Genomic DNA, 19,219 nt, shown 5'->3' with positions numbered 1-19,219 from the left:
ACTATTTCTAGGCGCTACCTATGTTTTAATTATTGTGCGTCATCAATATATTTACTTTGAATGAATCTCCTTTGGGCTGATATGGCTAATATTAGTCTACTATTATAAAAACTCATGAGCGTAGGTTATAGATGAAATATATAAAAATTATCTAACAGATCTCCAATTCTCATCCCAAATTTGAGATTAGACGAAGCTCCGCTTCCCTGGGGTCTACACAGTAATTTGGGGCGGGACGTCAACGCTTGTCAGAGATTTTATTGGTTTAAAGACAAAACCGGAAACAGAGGTTTTACGAGAGGGAATTTTCAAATATAGAAGGGCCGCTCAACCGAGTTCAATTCACTGTCTGGTAACATAAACAACACAATATAGCTGCCCTACACAATGCAGAGACCAACGTGAGTATATATATGTATATATTTGTTTCTTAGTTTACGATTATGTTATGCAGTGAAAGGACTGTTGCATGCTCGACAGTTACCTTATTGATGACGTAGCATGCCACTTGCATTCAACAACTAACATTCAACAGCTAGTTATCTACTAGGGCTAGGCTACCGTGTAGCTAGCATTATAATGCTGGTCTAGCAGTAGCGAGTGGTTTTTATTGAAATGTCGTCTCTGGAGAAATGTTATGACAATAATGAATTGCTTGCCCTCATTTATATGTAACATTTGATCATTTAAATTTGATAACGTATCTACAGATTAGACATGCTAAACGTTCAGTAGTTAGCTAGCCAGCTGGAGCTTGATTTGTTTAATTACTTGGAAGGCAGTCACAGCTGTTTAATCTACGTACTAGCACCCGCTTGGTATATTTCAATAAACTCTTGATTGGTGTTGTGTGTAGCTGGCCAGCAACTATCAACCTATCCATTATACTTGCTATTGCTGTACTCTCAATCCATGTATTTACTTGACAGAAAGGGAAAAACTCCTCGGAGGCCAGTCACAAAGAAAACGTCAAACACACAGAAAGACCCGGTTGGAGTAAGTTGGCTGCCATCCTAACTACATTTTCCAAATAAGACTTAACACCACCTACCATGTCAAAGTCAAACATTAGATATTACATTGATCTTTTTTGTGTTTAGGTGTACTGTCGTATACGTCCATTGGGAGCAGAGGATGAGGAGTGTTGTATAGAAATGATAAGCAGCTCTACTATTCAGCTGCATGCTCCTGATGGCCTTAAAGCCAACCGCAATGGAGAATACAAAGAGGTAAGAGTGTAACAACATGCTTACCTGGGATTGAAGACAAATTTGCTAAGAAATGGCAGTACACATTTCTCTCTTGGCTTTCAGACTCAATACTCGTTCAAGAAGGTTTTTGGAATCCAGACAACCCAAAACGAGTTGTTTAAAGATGTTGCCAAACCACTAGTGGAGGATCTCATTCACTGTAAAAATGGTAAGTGAGCAAAAAACAACCCATTGGTAGAAGCTCCCAATTAGTAGTACACACTGTTTGTTTGGTTGTGATACTACTGAAGAGTTTTCCTCTGTTGCCATTAGGTCTGCTTTTCACATATGGTGTCACAGGAAGTGGAAAGACCTTTACCATGACTGGATCACCTGGAGAAGGTGGACTCCTCCCTCGCTCACTGGACATGCTTTTCAACAGCATCAGCCCTTTTCAGGCTAAGAGATATGTAAGAAACAAGAGTTCTAATGCAGTCTGTACTTGAATAGTATGGGTTTAGTGTATTCACGTCTTCATAATAAGGAACCTGTAATAGGATTGTTTAGAACGGTGAACATTTTCTTGTTTTCAGGTCTTTAGGACAGATGACAAGAATGGGATGGAGATCCAGAACCAAGTTGATGCCCTTTTTGAGAGGCAGAAGAGAGAGTGTCAACTGTCTGTGCCAAAGACTCCTTCCTCAAAGTATGTATTTCTTGAACCAAGTTGTCAAATACAAATAAATGAATCGGGCAACACCTTTTTCATATTTCTCAGTTCATATTCTGTAATGTAAAGATCAGGTTATTAAGGAATTTTGTTATTGGTCTATTCTTTCTACTAGTTGTTGCTTACTAAAATACTTGTTAAAGTGTACTACTATTGTCTAAATGATCTCTTTTAGACAAAAACCAGACCCAGAGTGTGCAGACATGATTGACCCAGAGGAGGCCTGCAGGTCTGAGGGAGTGGATGAGGACAGCTGTTACAGTGTGTTTGTGTCCTACATTGAAATATACAACAACTACATTTATGATCTCCTGGAGGAGGTGCCCTATGACCCTATTAGACCCAAGTAAGTCAAATGCTCTTTTCCATAATTCCAATTTAGCTATGATGGGCTTGGTTGAAGGTATTTCAATAGAATTACCCTGTAAGTGGCAATTTGAGTCTGCTACAGTAAATTCTTGCGTGGCCCTTTTCTTTGATGAGCATATTTGTCTGTGTGACCATCACTGTGGAAGTGGAGGTGAATTATTGCAGTTTTTTGCTGTAGTGTATTTCTTGGAGGTCTAGGCCTATGTGCTATACATCAGAGATTGACATGTTTTGTCTTCATTAGGTGGCTGGGTGGAGGCACACCTGTGCGGAACCCTGAGTTTGTGTATGTTACCAGTGTATACAATATGCCACCCTTTACCCCTCCCCCTTCTCGCTAGTAACTGGGCAGTACATGTAGTCTCATGTTTTCCTATCATCCCTTCCCCATACCCTCCTAATCAAACTCCCTGCTTATGGCATGAGTTATATGATAGTAAGGAGACTTTACTCCCCATTCCCCTCTCGTTAGAGGTAGTCGCTTTGGGGCTTGTGTGAGCAGTGTGATTGGCTCTGCGTGGTTTGTCTTTGACTCAAATCAGGCTCAAGCTTCCCGGAATGGCTCAAACTCGTGCGTCCTGCCTCTGATTGTAATGCTGTATATACTGTAATGACAAATGCAGACTCATCTCTACCCGTTTAGTGGATTTCATTCACTGTCATTGCAGTTTAGTTGGATTCATCTTGGTTTTCCATCAATTGTGAATAATTTGTGCTTGATTTGAGTCTTTCAATGCCTAACCTTTCTATCTTGTATCAGACCACCACAGTCTAAGATTCTTCGTGAGGATCAGAATCACAACATGTATGTGGCTGGATGTACAGAGGTCGAGGTGAAGTCCACTGAAGAAGCCTTTGAAGTGTTTTGGCGGGGTGAGTGAAACATTTGACTGGAGAAGGCCATTGTTTACAATCTTTGATTATCTGATTTATTTGTCTGTGCTTTGATCCAGGTCAAAAGAAAAGGAGGATAGCAAACACTCAGCTGAACCGCGAGTCGAGTCGCTCCCACAGTGTGTTCATAGTCAAACTGGCCCAGGCGCCATTGGATGCCGACGGGGACTACATTCTACAGGTAAGAAACAACCTTGATATTGGTGTTAATATTAAGTGAACAAGTCTCTCCATGTAGGCACCTGTATCTATATCATGCTTTGAAAATCATGCAGATTTTGCTTACCTAGTCAAGCGTGCTTATTAGCTTGGTTTCAAAGGGCAAAATATACAGAGCACCCTTCTGAAGGAAACTCCTACTGTGTAAAGAGGCTTATAATACTCAAAGTTAATAAAAAAGATAAAAGCTGAGCTACTTATATGAATCGTACGCCTGTGTGTTTGTTTTATAGGATAAAAACCAGGTGACTGTGAGCCAGCTGTGTTTGGTGGACCTGGCTGGAAGCGAACGCACCAGTAGGACCAGAGCAGAGGGCAGCCGCCTCAGAGAAGCAGGTGACTTCTGGAACCAACACCACTCTGATATTCCCAGGATTTTTCCTTTGTTTCCATGTGACCAGTACTAAGTTTGTACATGCCGTGTCTCCTCCCCAGGCAACATAAACCAGTCTCTGATGACGCTGCGTACATGTATGGAGGTTCTACGAGAGAACCAGATGTGTGGGACAAACAAGGTCTAGAACATTTGTTTCAGTTTTTAAAAATATATAGAGATAAATGTTTGTATTTGCACGATTTTGTTTTTAAAAACCTCCCCAGTGTACTTGTAGTGACGATGTAACTTGTTTTCTGTTGCAGATGGTACCTTACAGAGACTCCAAAGTAACTCATTTGTTCAAGAACTACTTTGACGGTGAAGGCAAAGTCAGAATGGTGGTGTGTGTCAACCCAAAAGCTGATGATTATGAAGAAACTGGGGTATGTTTTGTGGACCATTTTTCTCTGAAACCTTCTCTTTTATTTGATCAGATACTTTGTTATTGAAACTTTAGGCACTAATAAAATGTGTTGGGATGAATATGAGCAATAATGTTAAACTAGCAAGCAATCAACAATCATTTATGAACATTTTGTGCATGCATGCATGTAAGCAAGTCCTACCTATCCTTACCTCTGTGTTCACAGCTGGTGATGCGCTTTGCGGAGATGACCCAGGAGGTGGAGGTTGCCCGGCCTGTGGACCGGCCCATCTGCAGCCTGGCGGCGGGCCGCAGACACAGGAACCAGGCCTTCAGGGATGAGCTGACCCAGCGCCTGGAGGAACCTGGGGGACCCAGCAACATCGGTACTGTTCAAGTCTAGCACACAATTTATATCTGACAGTTCATATTCAAATTCAAAATGTTTTATGTAACGTTCGATTATCACTGAAAACCTGGAAATCAAATGTCCAGGCCTTGAAAAGTCAAGGCAATTTTTTTTTTTTTATGAAACAACTTCTAATTTGCACAAATATATTAATATGTATTTAGCTCATTTTAAACATACACACATAAGTATGACTTTTTGATCATGAATATTTGGTTTCAAGCTATGAAAGTGTTCAAAAGGTGTAGAAACCAATATTGTACCTTTTAAAAATAAAATAAAAAAGTTTTCTCAAGAATCACAATGTAATACACACAAGTGCATTGTATTGTTTGAACAACCCCCCCCCCCCAAAAAAAAAAAAAAAAAAGAATAGAACAGAAAGAATAAACCTGTCATGTTCTCCTTCTGCTTTGGCTAAGATGACCCAGGGGTATTGAACCACCTCCTGGACAGTCTTCCACCACTGCCCTCCATTGATATGGTGGACCCCTCAGACGAACAGACCATGCCTCGCCTCATCGAGGCGCTGGAGAGGAGACACCGCATCCGCCAGATGATGACCGAGCAGTACTCCAAGACTGGTGAAGAACTATACATCACACATCCATGACCTGAAGGAGGGACAGGGAACTGGACACGGACAACCATTTGTCATTGCCAGCTGCTACGCAGTCTATCAAGATGAGGAAATTCGGCACTTGCATAGACATTCACATTTATACTAAGTTAGGTTTCAATAACAAACCTCTCTTTCACAGCCAACAAACTCAAATCCATGCTGCAGGAGTTTGACGGCAACCTCATGGCCAAGGAGAACTTTATCCAAGACCAGAGGGGGAAGCTGGGGGAGAAGGAAAAAGTCATCTCTAACCAGAAGACTGAGATTGAACGTCTGGAGAAAAAATCCAAAATGCTGGAATACAAGGTACCTAAATCAGTAGTGAGGTTTTATAGACTTATATTGCGTATGTCTGAACAAAATCTATTTACTTACAGCTTGATTAGATAAAAATGTGATTTTAGGCTGGTTCAACGGGTTCACTTGATGTGCTATAATAGAAATCGTGGCATTAACTGATATCTAATCCCTTTCATCCTCAGATCGACATCCTCCAGAAAACCACCAACATTTACGAGGAGGACAAGCGCTCCCTGAAGCAGGAGCTGGAGAGCCGGGAGCAGAAGCTGAACAGGGAGCTGTCCGAGAGGAGGCGCATGGAGCAGCGCATGCAGGGCATGGTCACCGACACCAAGCACAAGTGGGAGAAGGAGTGTGTAAGTAGCACCTCAATACCTGGAACGATTGGCTTAGCTGGTTTGAAGGGAGAGGGTATTTTGTGCAACACTTAGCTGGTAGGAGTGCTTTTAGAAGTGATGGAACTGGGAGTTTATTGACATATTGATTTATAGAATTCTTATGTTATTTTCTAGAAGAGTTGGGTCTATAATGGCAAATGGACTGCATTTTAATAGCACTTTTAATGGCACCTCACGGTACATTCAAAGTGCTACAGCTCACAGTGATGGTAATCAGTCACTTTAGTTAATAATGTTTTGTTTTGGCCTTCTGCCTACCTCAGGAGAGGCGTGTGAATGCCAAGCAGATGGAGTTGCAGAACAAGCTGTGGGTGAAGGACGAGAAGCTAAAGCAGCTGAAGGCCATCGTGACGGAGAGCAACGCCACAGAGCGACCTGAGAAGCCCCAAAGGCCCTCCCGGGAGAGGGACCGTGCAGCTCCACAGAAGAGGTCTGCCTCGCCAACGCCCCTACCTGTGAGTGACCTCCCTCCTCGCCCCTCTGTCTGTAATGCATGGCATGTCCAAGGTGTATGTGTCACTCCATTCCAAGCAAATGTGATATCCCAGCTCCTCATTTGTCAGTTTTTGGATGTTTTTTAAATCACACAAAGTTATGGCTCTTGTCTATTTCTACAAGCTTTGCATGTACCACATTTGACAGCTTGAGACTTCAACTTGCAGCTTCAATATCCTACCCCCCCCCCCCCCCCCCCCTCGCCGTCCCTTACAGGACTCCAGCAAAACGCCCTCCCGCCACCAACACCAGGCAAAGGTCAAAGCAGTTCAGGGCCACCCCCCCCCTTCCTCCTCCACCTCGATTAGTGTGTCTGTAGCATCCTGCATCTCTGATTGGGAGCAGAAGTTCCCTCTAGAGGCCAGGCAGGTTAGGGAGCCCCCCGGGACCCACAGGAACAGTAACTGGACCCCCTACGTCAGCAGCAGTGTGGGCCGCAGGTGCGGCCAGCGCTGGGCCCCCGCCTCTGAGACCCCCTCCTACAAGCTAGACCTAGAGTCAGGCTCAAGGGTCAGTCTATGTGCATGTGATTAGAACTTCTTCATTTGTAGAACTGCATCCGTAGATGTTCAGTAGATATATTTGATGTGTTTTCAGCTACTGCATAGATCTGCAGTAGCTTTTCCAGATATGCTTGTAGAGCTTGCCGTTTTTCCTTGATCGTGCGTGTGTGGCCTGCTGTAGAAAACTCCTTGAGATTTCCCTTAGTTGTAGAACTTGCATTCTTCCCGTCATTGTGTGTTCGTATTAGTGGGTAGCTGCTCCATCTATAAGCTCACTGCAACCTTTGGAACCTGCAACCTTTTGGAAAAATTTTCTGCTTCCTACTAATTCTCTGCTTCCCCTCATTGTCTTACCACTCATTTATTTGTCAACACTGACCAAATCCACATTTTATCCTTCAATTTCCTAATGCTGTTGCCTGTGTCAGAGACGGACTCTACTTTGGAGTTATGAGCATTCTCAAAACAGTGATTGTTACAGCCTATAAAAATGGGGCATTACTGGGAGAACATTGTTATTTATGTGTTGAGTGACTAAAATGTCACAAGGTACCATACCAAAAACATGCAATCTTTCCGGCAATTCAAGTGTAGACATACTGACTGGTACTACCAGAATAGACTGATAAATAGCTGTTGAATATGGGTTGACAGATTTTTTCCTTTCTGTTTCCAATATCAAACCAAACCCCTTAATTAAAAAAAGAAAATGCTCAGAACTGGTCTTTCAGTAGTGCTGCTAATTCAACACTGCATTAACCCTACCTCATTAACCGAAGAGCGCCTATAACTAACCCCAAAACTCCGCCGCCATTTGTCAATAATTTCCTGGTTTGTTGTCCTTTACCGTGCGACCGGGAATTTCATCAGACGGCGACGCCAGTTCGCCCCCTTCACCGTCGCTCGCACTCAGCGGGTGGGGAGAGATGGGTAGACCACAAACCACCCTCTAATTTGGATTTAGGCACTGTCATGCAGCCAATCATACCCAGTGCAATCAAGGTGTCGGCCGCCAGCGAGAAAGCTCTTTCTAAATGCCACAAGTATGTGCTAACACACCAGGAGCTTGCCTCCGATGGGGAGATTGAGACCAAGCTGATCAAGGTAAAGACTGATTGCTGCTTCCAATTGGGGCGCCTATACAATTCTGATTGCTCTTTTTTTCTTCGACACTGCCATCAACTTCAGTTGGTTTAGTTTAGAATGTATTAGCATCAATTACCATCTGTCGCGTAACGCGTTAGATTATTTATTGTTGATTATTTATTGTTGAGCAGTGATGCTTTTTAGAAGTTACAGCTGTGATTAGTTTCAAACAGAAATGAAAGCTGCCTTCTTGGCATCCGTTAGTTTGGATTTATCAAGACATGGTTCGATAACTAAAGTTCTCTCCTCCAGTTGTTTCCCAGTTGGAACTGAAGGGACTGCTCTCATTGCAGTGCGTAGGATCGAGTTACCCATGTTTTTGGTCAATCACCATTTGGAAATGCTGTCAAAGTCTGACATGTCTGCATATGTTTGAGGGAGCACTCGAGTGCTTGTGTGAAGAAGCGTCTTCTCCTAAAGGTTGTGTGAATCCTCAGGGTGACGTGTTCAGAACGAGAAGCGGTGGCCAGGCTGTGCAGTTCACAGACATTGAAACACTGACACAGGAGTTCCCATCCACCTCAAGGTACTGCCTTCTGTAGTTCAAAATGAAAAGGTGATCTTTCAACATGTATTATGTACATAGTTTCCCATTGGACTTTTATGAACAATGTTTGGTTGATGTAAATCATTACTACTTTACCAATCATTTCTGAAATTGGAAGGATTTGAGTGTTTTGGATGGTGTGAGGTCAGTATTTCATGCCATGTCCTTAAAGGCATAAATTTGGTAACTTGCATCTAGTCTTAAAGACATCTGAGGCTTTGTACTGAACAGTTAGGTTCAAACTTGTTTAACGTCACAGCTCTATGTAAAGTATAGTTCTGTCAAAGTTGTGATCAAATGTCTTTAAAGTGTTGGTCATCACATACTTGAAAGTTAACATGGACGATATTTTGATGTAGTCGTAAGAGAAGATCCGGATCAGGGGATGGCCCCAGACAGGCAGAGGACCACAGGAAAATGGAGTGGGATGACACTGAGAACGAGGTAAGGTGCAACTCCACAAACAAGAAAAACATGAACACTGAGTTGTGTGGGACAAAACATGGTAGTTACTTTCATTTTTGAAAGACAGTGACAGTTTTGGATGCAACCATATTTGAATAACCCATTCTTTTTTAGGCTCCGGTTGCAAGCACAAGCTCGGCTTACGGCTATCAAAAGTAAGCTCAGCAACTACACGCCTCATTTAAAAAAAAAAAGAAAAAATGAATTTTGGGGGATAATAGAAATATCCAAAAAGAAATCCTTTCTCTCCAATTTCATAGACATTTTGATGTAAAATATGTTGAATATGAACTGCTATCTTTGATCTCACTGTACCTAATTCCTACTCTATTTATTTTTCATTCAACACAGACGCCGAAAGCCCTAGCACTTGGAAGGAATGATGAAACCATTTTTTTAAATGGAGGATTACTTTTGTGCATTGGACCAATGACTTGACCTTTGGTCTAAACTATGCATCTTTTTACATTTTTGGAAGTTGGGCCTTATATTATATTTGATCATGAATGTTCCTGTAAGTGACATTTGTTATTTTGTAATATTGGAATTATGTTCATATGTCCACATGAACAGACAATTAGCTACTCAATGTAGAATCAACATGAGCTTTTATCACCCCCTGCACACACACATATGCAAACAGATTCTTTAACAATAAGTTTAGTTGCCTTTCTCCTGAAAGCTTGTTCTTTGATCTTCATGCTTAGTTCATACAATGTGTGTGCGCTTGCCGTCGCGTGTGTGTACATGACTGGCAAGCTAGATTAATTACTTTTATTAACATGAGAAAAGGTTTTTGGTTGTATATAATGGCTTGTACAATTTTTTTCCCCCCTGTGTACTCTAGTTATGTAATAGCATTTGTTACAGTAAATCAATTCAAACTCAAAGTGAATGATTGTTTTGTCTGCCATTTGAAATGTCCTGGACTTCTTTCAATTGTTTTTAAACACAACTCTTTCCCAAAAAGAAAATTTACATTTTAAGAGAATTATCTTGGGGTGACCTTGTCAATCATGACAGCACTCTGACCCACCTGTGAAAGACTAAATATTGTTTGACTGGTGTCCCTGGCGGAAGCCAGCAACACGTTTCTCCTATTTGCCTTAATTACAGAAAAACTTTAGACTGAAAGGCTTTCTTGAAGTAAGTAAGTAACTTTGGTAAAAAGGTAGGTTTTAAGCTGTCTTTTAAAAATGTCTAGCGTATTTGCTTCCCTAATATTTATGGGTAATTTGTTCCATAGTTTTGGGGCGTAATTGACAAAGGCCGAATCACCAATCTTCTGGTGACCTCTAATAGGCCTGCATTTGATGATCGCAGTGTTCTTGCGGAGGCTTGCTAAGCACAGTTTTCTGTGCCAACAAACGGACATTGTTGCCGATGCTTGTTTCCTCCATATTCCTCACTCCATCTACGATGAATGCAAACGATGTTAGGAGCACACACTAGCCAATCTTGATGCTAGATTGTGTTGAGCTGTCACTAAAGTCTTGAGCAGCACTGACCATCGCTCATTTGTCATGTCAATTTCTTCAGTATGTTGCAAAAGGTATTTTTTGGGGTGTCCTGGCTAGCACTGTATCTTCATTTAAAGGAGAATGTCTGTGATGTATGTTCTGTCGACATCCACTATGGATAGCAGAGATGAAAGAGAATATTCCTTTTTTCCTTTTGGTTGTCAGAAATGCTGTATATGAGCTAGGTTCCTTATAGCAGTGTCTAATATACAAATGCTACCCACATATTAAGATGAGTAGATTGGATTTATTGAAGTGACATCAGTTTCATTACAGAAGTGAAAACAGTGTCAAATAAAAAATATAAGGAACACTTGAGAGAGAATCTGTGCTACAAACTTGAATAACAGCAGGTGGCAGCAGATACCTTTTCAATGTAACTTGGGGAAATGACTGGGATTTAACAGTGGAACTCTGAGGTGTGCATCAGAAGCAGTTTGACTCAAGGCCACAAAACCTAGTTCTGATTTTAAAACAATTTTCTCAACCAAGATGAACAATAAGGCATGAATGTATGGGTTGTTCATCATTCCTACTGTTTGTAAGCTGTTTCAATTGAACATGGTAAATGTGGCGTAGGGTTGTGTGTAAAGTTTGAATTTTCTATTAATATTTTATTGGGATTTGGAACCCATATACTAATTGTTGACAAAGGCATAACAGTAGTAATCCAGTCAGTCTCCTTCCAAATCTGCCAGTGAGTGACACGTAATGTTGGAAGTGTATGCCTGACAGAACCTGCAGTGTGTCCATGGAAGCATGACCCCTTAGCTGTCAGACATGGATATTGACTTTTGGACAGACCACATTTCCCAGGTTCCTCTGCTGCTTGACTGGATTTATTTCACAGTGAATGCTTGGGCAGCCATGATAGCGAGGTCAAAGCAATGCTGAATTGCTCTTCTGATTGGCTGGGGCCCTGTCATTGTCTTCCTTCGCCCTAAACTGCAGCATTGTCACTTTGCGTTCGATGAAGCGGGAGGGAAATGAAAGTTAATAGGCGATGTGCACTTAGCACATCGACTTTGGAATATGATTTCCACGCTGGAGCGGAGAATGGCCGATCAAATTCACCCTGTCATGGCCTTCATATTCAGTTTTGACACAAGGTCCTGCAAAGGTTCATATTTCCCTTCTAAACATGTTATTTTTTTCTTAGCATCTACAACTAGTCTGCATTTACAGATAGTATTTTTATATATATATTAAAAGTTTGTTGATTAATTTGTATTTTATAATTCTGTCAGATGTACCTTAACTGTCCTGTAGGTGCCTTCACAATATGATCTCTACTCAATGTACAGGCTTTAGTGTGACTAGCTTTAACCCTATTTTTAGACTACTGTATCCATTTTGACAACCAAGCATGCTTTGTATGTCTCAAATCCCTGTTTTCCTTAATATTACATGGTACTACCAGTGGCTGCTGGATCTCAACCCACCATGCTGCTTGGTCGCCTTTAACAGCTGAGATTTTTTTCATGATTGTAGGAAATAAGTAAAGGATCCCTGCAAATACTCTACTCCGGTATATCTGTTTAACAGTATTACACAAAGTATACTGGTATAACTCATTCCGGATGTCCAACCTGACTTCTAGTTGGCCGGGTTTGAACGGGCTTCAGCCAGAGGAGGGGCGATGGGGAGGGGCGATGGGGAGGGGCGATGGGGAGGGGCGATGGGGAGGGGCGATGGGGGCACAGCTGTCAGTTGTCTTCCAGCTCTAACAGTCCAGTGTTTCCAGGCCTGCCTGTAAAAATATTGACCCTTGTGCTGTTTAACCAGGCAGCCTTTAAGCACTGCTGGAGCAAATATCACATGGCTCTGTGGTTTTTCTAAATGGCTCCTTTTACTCAAACACTTGCTAATGGCTGCTTAAATACCCTCTTATCCGCCTTGTACCTGGTGTTTGCATGGGAACAGTGTATCAAAGCTGCCATCATATCGTCTTACGGCGGGCCCGGAACTGAAGAACAAGAGCTCTGGGTGTGTCCACCATGTTTGGGGTGTTATTTATTTATTTTACCCTAGGTATTTTCACTTTAGTTTGTGTGTATGTGTCTGAGAAAACAAATATACAGTTCAGTAGAGCTTTTATGAGTTGTTCTTCATGCGCAGACCTACCTTCTCATGACAGTGAACTATCACTTTGACCTTAAGCTCTGAAGCTTTTGACAGTACTATTTGTATCTTTCATGAATTTAGGACCTTTGACAAGTTTAAATCCTCGAGGAACATTTTTCATATGGAAAGTCACCTCTACTTTACTATATGTTGGGATGTATTTCAGTTCCTGGAAAAATCTGTCTTTCAGTACTTTCAGATCAGTACTGTGATTGGAATTTCAGTTGTTCCAAAAGCACTGTGTGTTCTGCAGCATTTCCATTTAGCAACACAGTCTCTCTTTTTCTCCTTCCCCTTTCTTCTAAGGTAAACAATGCTTCTCTGAAGTTGACTTTCCTCCTGTGTTCATTGTTCCCTAGATCTTCATCCTTGTTGACCCTGTGTAAACGTCCTTAACAATGGCTAACTACAAAGCGTCTATTGTGTACACACACGCGCATGCACAAACACACACCATTATTAAATAATATTTTTCCAACAAAGATTGTTCCATAGCCATTATGAACAAAGTTATAGGTTTAATAAAAACCATGGTTTGCTTTGAAAACAAAATGTTGATGCTCATCAAGTTTCTCCGAGTCAATTTTGATATCTTTATTATTCTATTAGATGTTTTTACAGTGTGTCCAAAAGGTAAATGGATCATAAAGATAAAAACCTTACACAATAAATACAAGATCAACCATATAACAGAAGCTACAACATGTGTTGTAAGCAGTAGAGTGCAAAGAGCAAGTGCCATGTCATCCTCACCGTATTGTAGGTACATGGAAGGAACTGACCCTCTGCCTCAGGCATTTTTGGTTCTTTCTTTGTTCGGAACCATGAGTGGGAGATGTCAAGGGAGTTTACTGTTGGAGTGTCTTGTTTTTATAGCACCTTGCTGTACCGACACACTCACACACAAACACTCACACATTCCATGTAGGGTAAAGTGTTTCCCAAGGTTTTATAGCTATTAATCTTGGCACTGAAACGGTTTTTCAAATGTAGCCAGTTTTACGGTTTATCTCCTTTTTAGGGCTGACTAGACTGTATGTAGATAATGTTAGATTATTATTTGTCTTGTTTCTAGCTGTCTTGTGTGTAAATGTTTGTGTGTTGTCCTATGAAAATTAATGAGTTAGAATGATATGGGTCAGAACCATGGCAATATGTTTGGACAGCGATAGCCAGTTGTAGCCAATAATCAAACATTTTAAAAAGTCAAATGCACTCACTGATGATTGGCAGTGTCCATTTTGAAAAATGGCTTCTATGATTCAGTAGATGATTGTTTGAGTATAGCAAATTACAAATATTCAACAAAAATATACAATACACTAGTCGGTGCACTGCATCCAATATTTTTAGTGGCAGGTTACAAAACTCAACATATTTCCTTCTCTCCCACATCAAATACTTAGCTGTTAATGTTAAGACAAGGGGAAGAAAAACTTAAAAATACATAAACATTTGATGAACTCCTGTCTGTGTGAATGGTAGTCAGTCATGTGACAAGCACATCTTTGTCACAATGTGTGACTTGAAGCCAGGGCCTCAAGGTCAATACAGAGTAGGTTTCTGAGTCTGTGCATGTGTTTGTTTACATACAAATGTGTGAGTGGGACTTTGTGATCATTCAAAGGCTTCCACTATTTGACCTTTCAAATCTTTCACATGGCGCCAGAGGTAAATGCCGAACTTCCAGCAAGCACTGAAACGCTTAGCACAGGCGACTTGCTTTAAACTTGTTTTGCCTAAGTCAGGCTTTCTATTGACCCAGCTAAAAGGGTTCCCCCCCACCCTCAAACAAACACACACATAATGTAAGTGTGTGTATTTAGTTTAAACACACACATTAATAACAACTGTAACGCCACTCTTTGTGGAGTGCTTTTACAGGTACAACATTGACCTTAGCGTTTAATCTTGCTGCACAAATCATCCACTGTGCTATGCAAACAAATCTTTTGTCCCTGTTGTTCAACTTCCCCTCTCAAACACCTGTCCTTTGAGAAAACCCACAAGGACAAAGCCTGGACTAGTTTACTACCTCACACGCATTCAAATGTCCACAAACTTGCCATTATGTTATGTCTCCGTACCTAATCAAAGTGTCGACTTTCCCCACATACACACTCACAAGCACACACACCGTTTCCCATGGTTTAATAATCTAGTGACTGTTTCCTGGTACACATTGAACAATTCTAACCGAGTACAACACCTTTTATGAGATGGTTGTACCTAACAAATTGGCCAAGTAAACATGTGTAGTATATAAATACAGTTTGGTTAGTTTGTTCAGTCAGTCATATTCATGATTTTCTCAGCCCCCTCAACTGCTCTGTCTACTCATTAACCAGCGGCTGTCTAGCCTGTGATCTCAGCCGCAGCCATAAGATGTCAGTGTCGTCAGTTGCTCTCTCACTGCTCTCCTCCCTCATCCCTTTTTCCTCCACTGTCGCTGCAATAGAAAACAGATGGAGACCTTTACTGCAGGCGAGAGCCAAATGGAGCCAATTCTTGTGACATCGTCTGCAGTTCAATCGGTTTATTAAAACACTCCAACCCCACCCTGCATTTGCATGTGTTTGTGTCTGTGAGATGTGAGGGATAAGTGTTTGTTGGTTAATTGCAGGTTATTTAGGCTAACATTCTAACCTACTAGTAATGTGAACCATAATTGAGTCAATTATGTTGACATGCAGACCACGTCTTTGTTTTCTGCCAATTGGTGTGGGTGCAGTGGGTGGTAGCAAACCAGAAAAGACCAATGAGAAAGCTTGAGGCTTAATTGTAAGGGGTGAAGCCAGCAGATAGCATGGTCTTTATGGGATGTGAACATGGCTGTAATGAAGATTTGTGTTTGGTAAAGATACTTTTTCTATCATAAAAGGACCTACCCCACATGTCAGACTGACTCCATTTGTTTTCGGAAAACTGTAAATCCGGCAATATTTTGGCCCTGTCTCAGACTCTGCCTCAGTGCTGCACAATGTACGATGCTCCAGTCCCTGTTTTCAAACAGACCTCTGTCTCTCCCTACATTCGGTCTCAGACAAATCCTCTCTCTCTCTCATACTCACTCCCTCACTTCCAAGTCTGTGCACTCCAGTTGTATCTGAATAGAATATAAATGACATTATTATGTAATATTCAATCTGTCACCATAGCATACTCCATTCTGCAGGAAGTCCCTCCATATGCTTTCGGACGCAACTAGCGCACACCCACCCTCCCTTACCTCTTTACAGAGAATATTAAAGAGTTATTAAATTAATCTGTGCTCGTCGGTGCGTGTTATTACAGCACAGAGATTTGCGGGACGAGCGTAGCTGTAAGGCTGCGGTTAAGCCGATTTATTAATGGGTGCCAGAAATCGCCAATAAACCTGATAACCTGTTTTATTTTGCACAAGTGAACACTTACCGGCAGTCAAATCCTCTTAGCCCCTCCTTCCCGATCCACTTCCTCTCACTCAGTTCTTGCAACATAACTGCATAACTGAATTGAATAACTTTCTGATCATCTGAGACTCTCAGTAATAATGCCAGAGTTATTGTTCAGAAGCACATGGGTGACATGAACTAACTTGAGGGATTTATTTTTAATTTTTAACACAATCCTGTTGCTTGGGATAGGCATAGAACATGTAGGAAATACCAAGTTTGAGCGAACGGGCACACTTCGACAGGTGAAGGTGTGTGTTTGTGTATAGTGTGCTTACCGATTTTTTTTGTGTGTGTGTGTTCTCTCCCTGACAGGATCAGTGGTGTTAGCACTGATACAAGCGCAGCATTCAAACCTCATTTACCAAAGTATACACCAGCAGTGTAAACATTTAATCCTGCATGAGATTTTCAAGCTCCTTTGGGTCAACAATTTAGATGCCTTTTTTGTGTGTGTGTGGGAGGGGGGCTCTAAACAAAGTCTGCTTTGAATTACTCAAGCTAAATTGCTTTACAGGGTCCATGCATGATTAAATATGCATTATGTTAAACTAGGCACTTTCTTTGTATATAAATCCATATTAGATTTGGCTCGTGGGCTGCCTCAAGCCACATAAAATGGATTCCTGGTAAAAAAAAGACGGAAAAAAAAGCCCTAGGCTCCTTAGCAGCTCTTTTTGCTGGGGTTTGTTTGTTTTTGTTCTGATGTAAATGACAACTTGTTGATATTTTTCCTTTCCCCCCCCCGTCTAAACCATACACACATGGATCCTTTCACTGAGGGAAAATATCAGAATTTGTGGTGGGCATGGGAAAACTAAACAAGTGTGTTGACCAGCCCAGCGACAGGGGAGCCACATTGATCCCTCAGAAACACTGGCCAAATACTCTGCATCAGGAGAAGATCACTGTATGTGTGTTTGTGTTAGGAAGAGGTATGCGTGTGTGGGAATAGGTATGTATGTGTTAGAGTAGACACCCTTCCTTTTCAAATAGGGCCAGCTTCCCTGAAAATATTGACCCAATATTTTTTCTTTCCAAGCAAAATTCAACTCTTGATTTAAGATTTAAGATCACTTAAAGGCCTTCTGGATTTTTTTTTAATTCTTGAGTGCATTTGTCGGTGCTGCTTAGCGTGAGACAGTGTTTATTTATTTTTTATACTGCAGGAGGGCTTTTTGGGATTGTGTTGTCATAAGTTATGCGTTGTACCTTTTGTGCTAGACATCATGAGAACTCTCACTACAGATGGGTAAAAGGCAAACTCAAAGCAGCTGTGTTCTGCGGCTCTGCAGCATGCTTCTACAGAGACTGAAAAGGGGTTATAATTCTCCCACCGCCAAGTAATGCATTATATAATTTGCTACTGCGGTTTTGTGAGTTGTTAAAAAATATATATATAAAGTGATGGCAACCTTGGCCAGCAGTTTTAGAAGGCACTGTGATCCTTTAGGAGTTTGGCTAGCTCTCTTAAGGGGGTGAGGAATGCATATCATTCCTGATTAGATCGGACAGGCCCAGACCACTGAGAAGAGATTCCAATACTCTACAGAATAACAACTGGACAGCAGAACACAGCTGCTTTCTATGTCAGCGCAAGCTATTTCAAGCCCGGGGACTACCGCACTGCCATCATGGGTGGGCAAGACATACAGAGAAAGTGTGTTGTGTTTGTAATAGAACATGTTTTGTGTCCAACAGCTAAATTAAAGAGGAGGTTTCCTAATGCCATACTCCCAAGCCAGCAGGACCTCTTTAAGGTCAACAGATTTAACAAACACACCAGACCTGTGTGCCACTTGCCTAACTGTCACTATGGCAACATCTCATATGGATACAAAGTGACTGTGTGTGTGTGTGGTACTCTGTCTCTGCTGGCCTCCTAACCAGGAGAGTACTGTATGCAGATCATCATATCTAAGTCTTATAATTCAAGAATATGCCCTACCCTGTTCAACCACTTCCTATTCTGTTTGTTTGTCATCCATCTTACCTTTGATGTCACATGGCCGTCTTTCATTCTGCTAGTCCAATAACACCTTCGACCCATCAAATCACCCACATAACAAGACAATATGGGAACCTTCAGGGAAGTGGCATTGGATTGGGAAATGGAGAACAATGGAGGTACATGAGCTTTTACATTATGGGAATTAATCTAATCGCACTGACGAGCGGGTTATGTTAATGGCGCTTGTACAGTCAATTATGTTAATTGCTCCATTTACAGAACTGAATGGTTCAGATGCAAGCACTGGAACTAGAGGGATGAGCTCAATCAATCCCCATTATTGCAATTGTTGATAGACTCGCTAACAGGTGAAGTGGTGGTCGTGAGAACAATTGCACAAAAAGGGAGTCAGGTGGCTGAGCGGTTAGGGAGTCAGGCTAGTAATCTGAAGGTTACCGGTTCGATTCCTGACTGTGCAAAATGACGTTGTGTCCTTGGGCAAGGCACTTTACCCTACTTGCCTCGGGAATGTCCCTGTACTTACTGTAAGTCGCTCTGGATAAGGGCATCTGCTAAAATGACTAAATGTAAATGTAATTGCAGGTCAGGTGGAACAGATGTAACAATATAGTGAATTGTAAGTAGATCGGTGGGTAAACGGTGAGCCATCATAGTATATGCACAAAGGACTTATGAGGGTAAATTAAGTGAAAAGAAATGTTATTGGTTTAATACTTACTAAGCGGGCTTTTAAGTATAAAACTACAATTCCCAAACCAAGGTTATGACATGGGCTTGACTTCAGCTTCACCTATCAAACAGCTAAAGCCACAAATCCACAAAAAGCTATGTTCTCGTTTTTCCAGGACTCCCCCAATATTTAATATCCTTCACTGCGTTCTGAGGGATCCTATTTGGTCGGGGTGACACCGGTGTCGTCAAATCGACAAATCAGTGTCTGATAGATTATTCTCACCTGCCCCCTCAGTCTGACGCGTTGTCAAAGATCAAGCATTGGAACCCAATCTCCAGCGCCACCCACGCCTTCTGATGTGGAAAAGCCTCAGTCCAGGGCTGTCCATGGATGACTGAGCCTTCGACCATGCCAGGCATCAGCACAGCAGGGGGGGCAATTCTCCGGGACCCACAAACACATCTTGAAC

General features: G+C 41.7%; 1 protein-coding gene across 4 annotated transcripts; it reads left to right on the top strand.

Moving 5' to 3' along the window:
- The first annotated feature begins 272 nt into the window (after positions 1–272).
- On the top strand, positions 273–9,606 carry LOC134028238 (kinesin-like protein KIF23). 4 transcript variants are annotated; one of them, XM_062471673.1, is made up of 23 exons: positions 273–401; positions 930–996; positions 1,101–1,229; positions 1,314–1,419; positions 1,524–1,660; positions 1,784–1,896; positions 2,096–2,266; positions 3,050–3,162; positions 3,243–3,364; positions 3,636–3,738; positions 3,838–3,917; positions 4,042–4,161; positions 4,369–4,528; positions 4,974–5,135; positions 5,313–5,479; positions 5,656–5,829; positions 6,135–6,326; positions 6,583–6,876; positions 7,740–7,973; positions 8,453–8,541; positions 8,922–9,006; positions 9,142–9,182; positions 9,379–9,606. In XM_062471673.1, the coding sequence occupies exons 1-23, from the start codon at positions 388–390 to the stop codon at positions 9,392–9,394; spliced, it is 2,889 nt and encodes a 962-aa protein (XP_062327657.1). In that variant the 5' UTR covers positions 273–387; the 3' UTR covers positions 9,395–9,606. The 4 variants fall into 4 exon arrangements, with proteins under 4 accessions (XP_062327657.1, XP_062327659.1, XP_062327658.1 ...); XM_062471675.1 differs by lacking the exon at positions 6,583–6,876; XM_062471674.1 differs by lacking the exon at positions 7,740–7,973.
- The last annotated feature ends 9,613 nt before the right edge of the window (positions 9,607–19,219 follow it).

This window comes from Osmerus eperlanus, chromosome 10 (genome assembly GCF_963692335.1).
Source record: "Osmerus eperlanus chromosome 10, fOsmEpe2.1, whole genome shotgun sequence".
NCBI classification, from domain to species: Eukaryota; Metazoa; Chordata; class Actinopteri; order Osmeriformes; family Osmeridae; genus Osmerus; species Osmerus eperlanus.
This window is presented reverse-complemented; position numbering and strand designations above follow the sequence as displayed.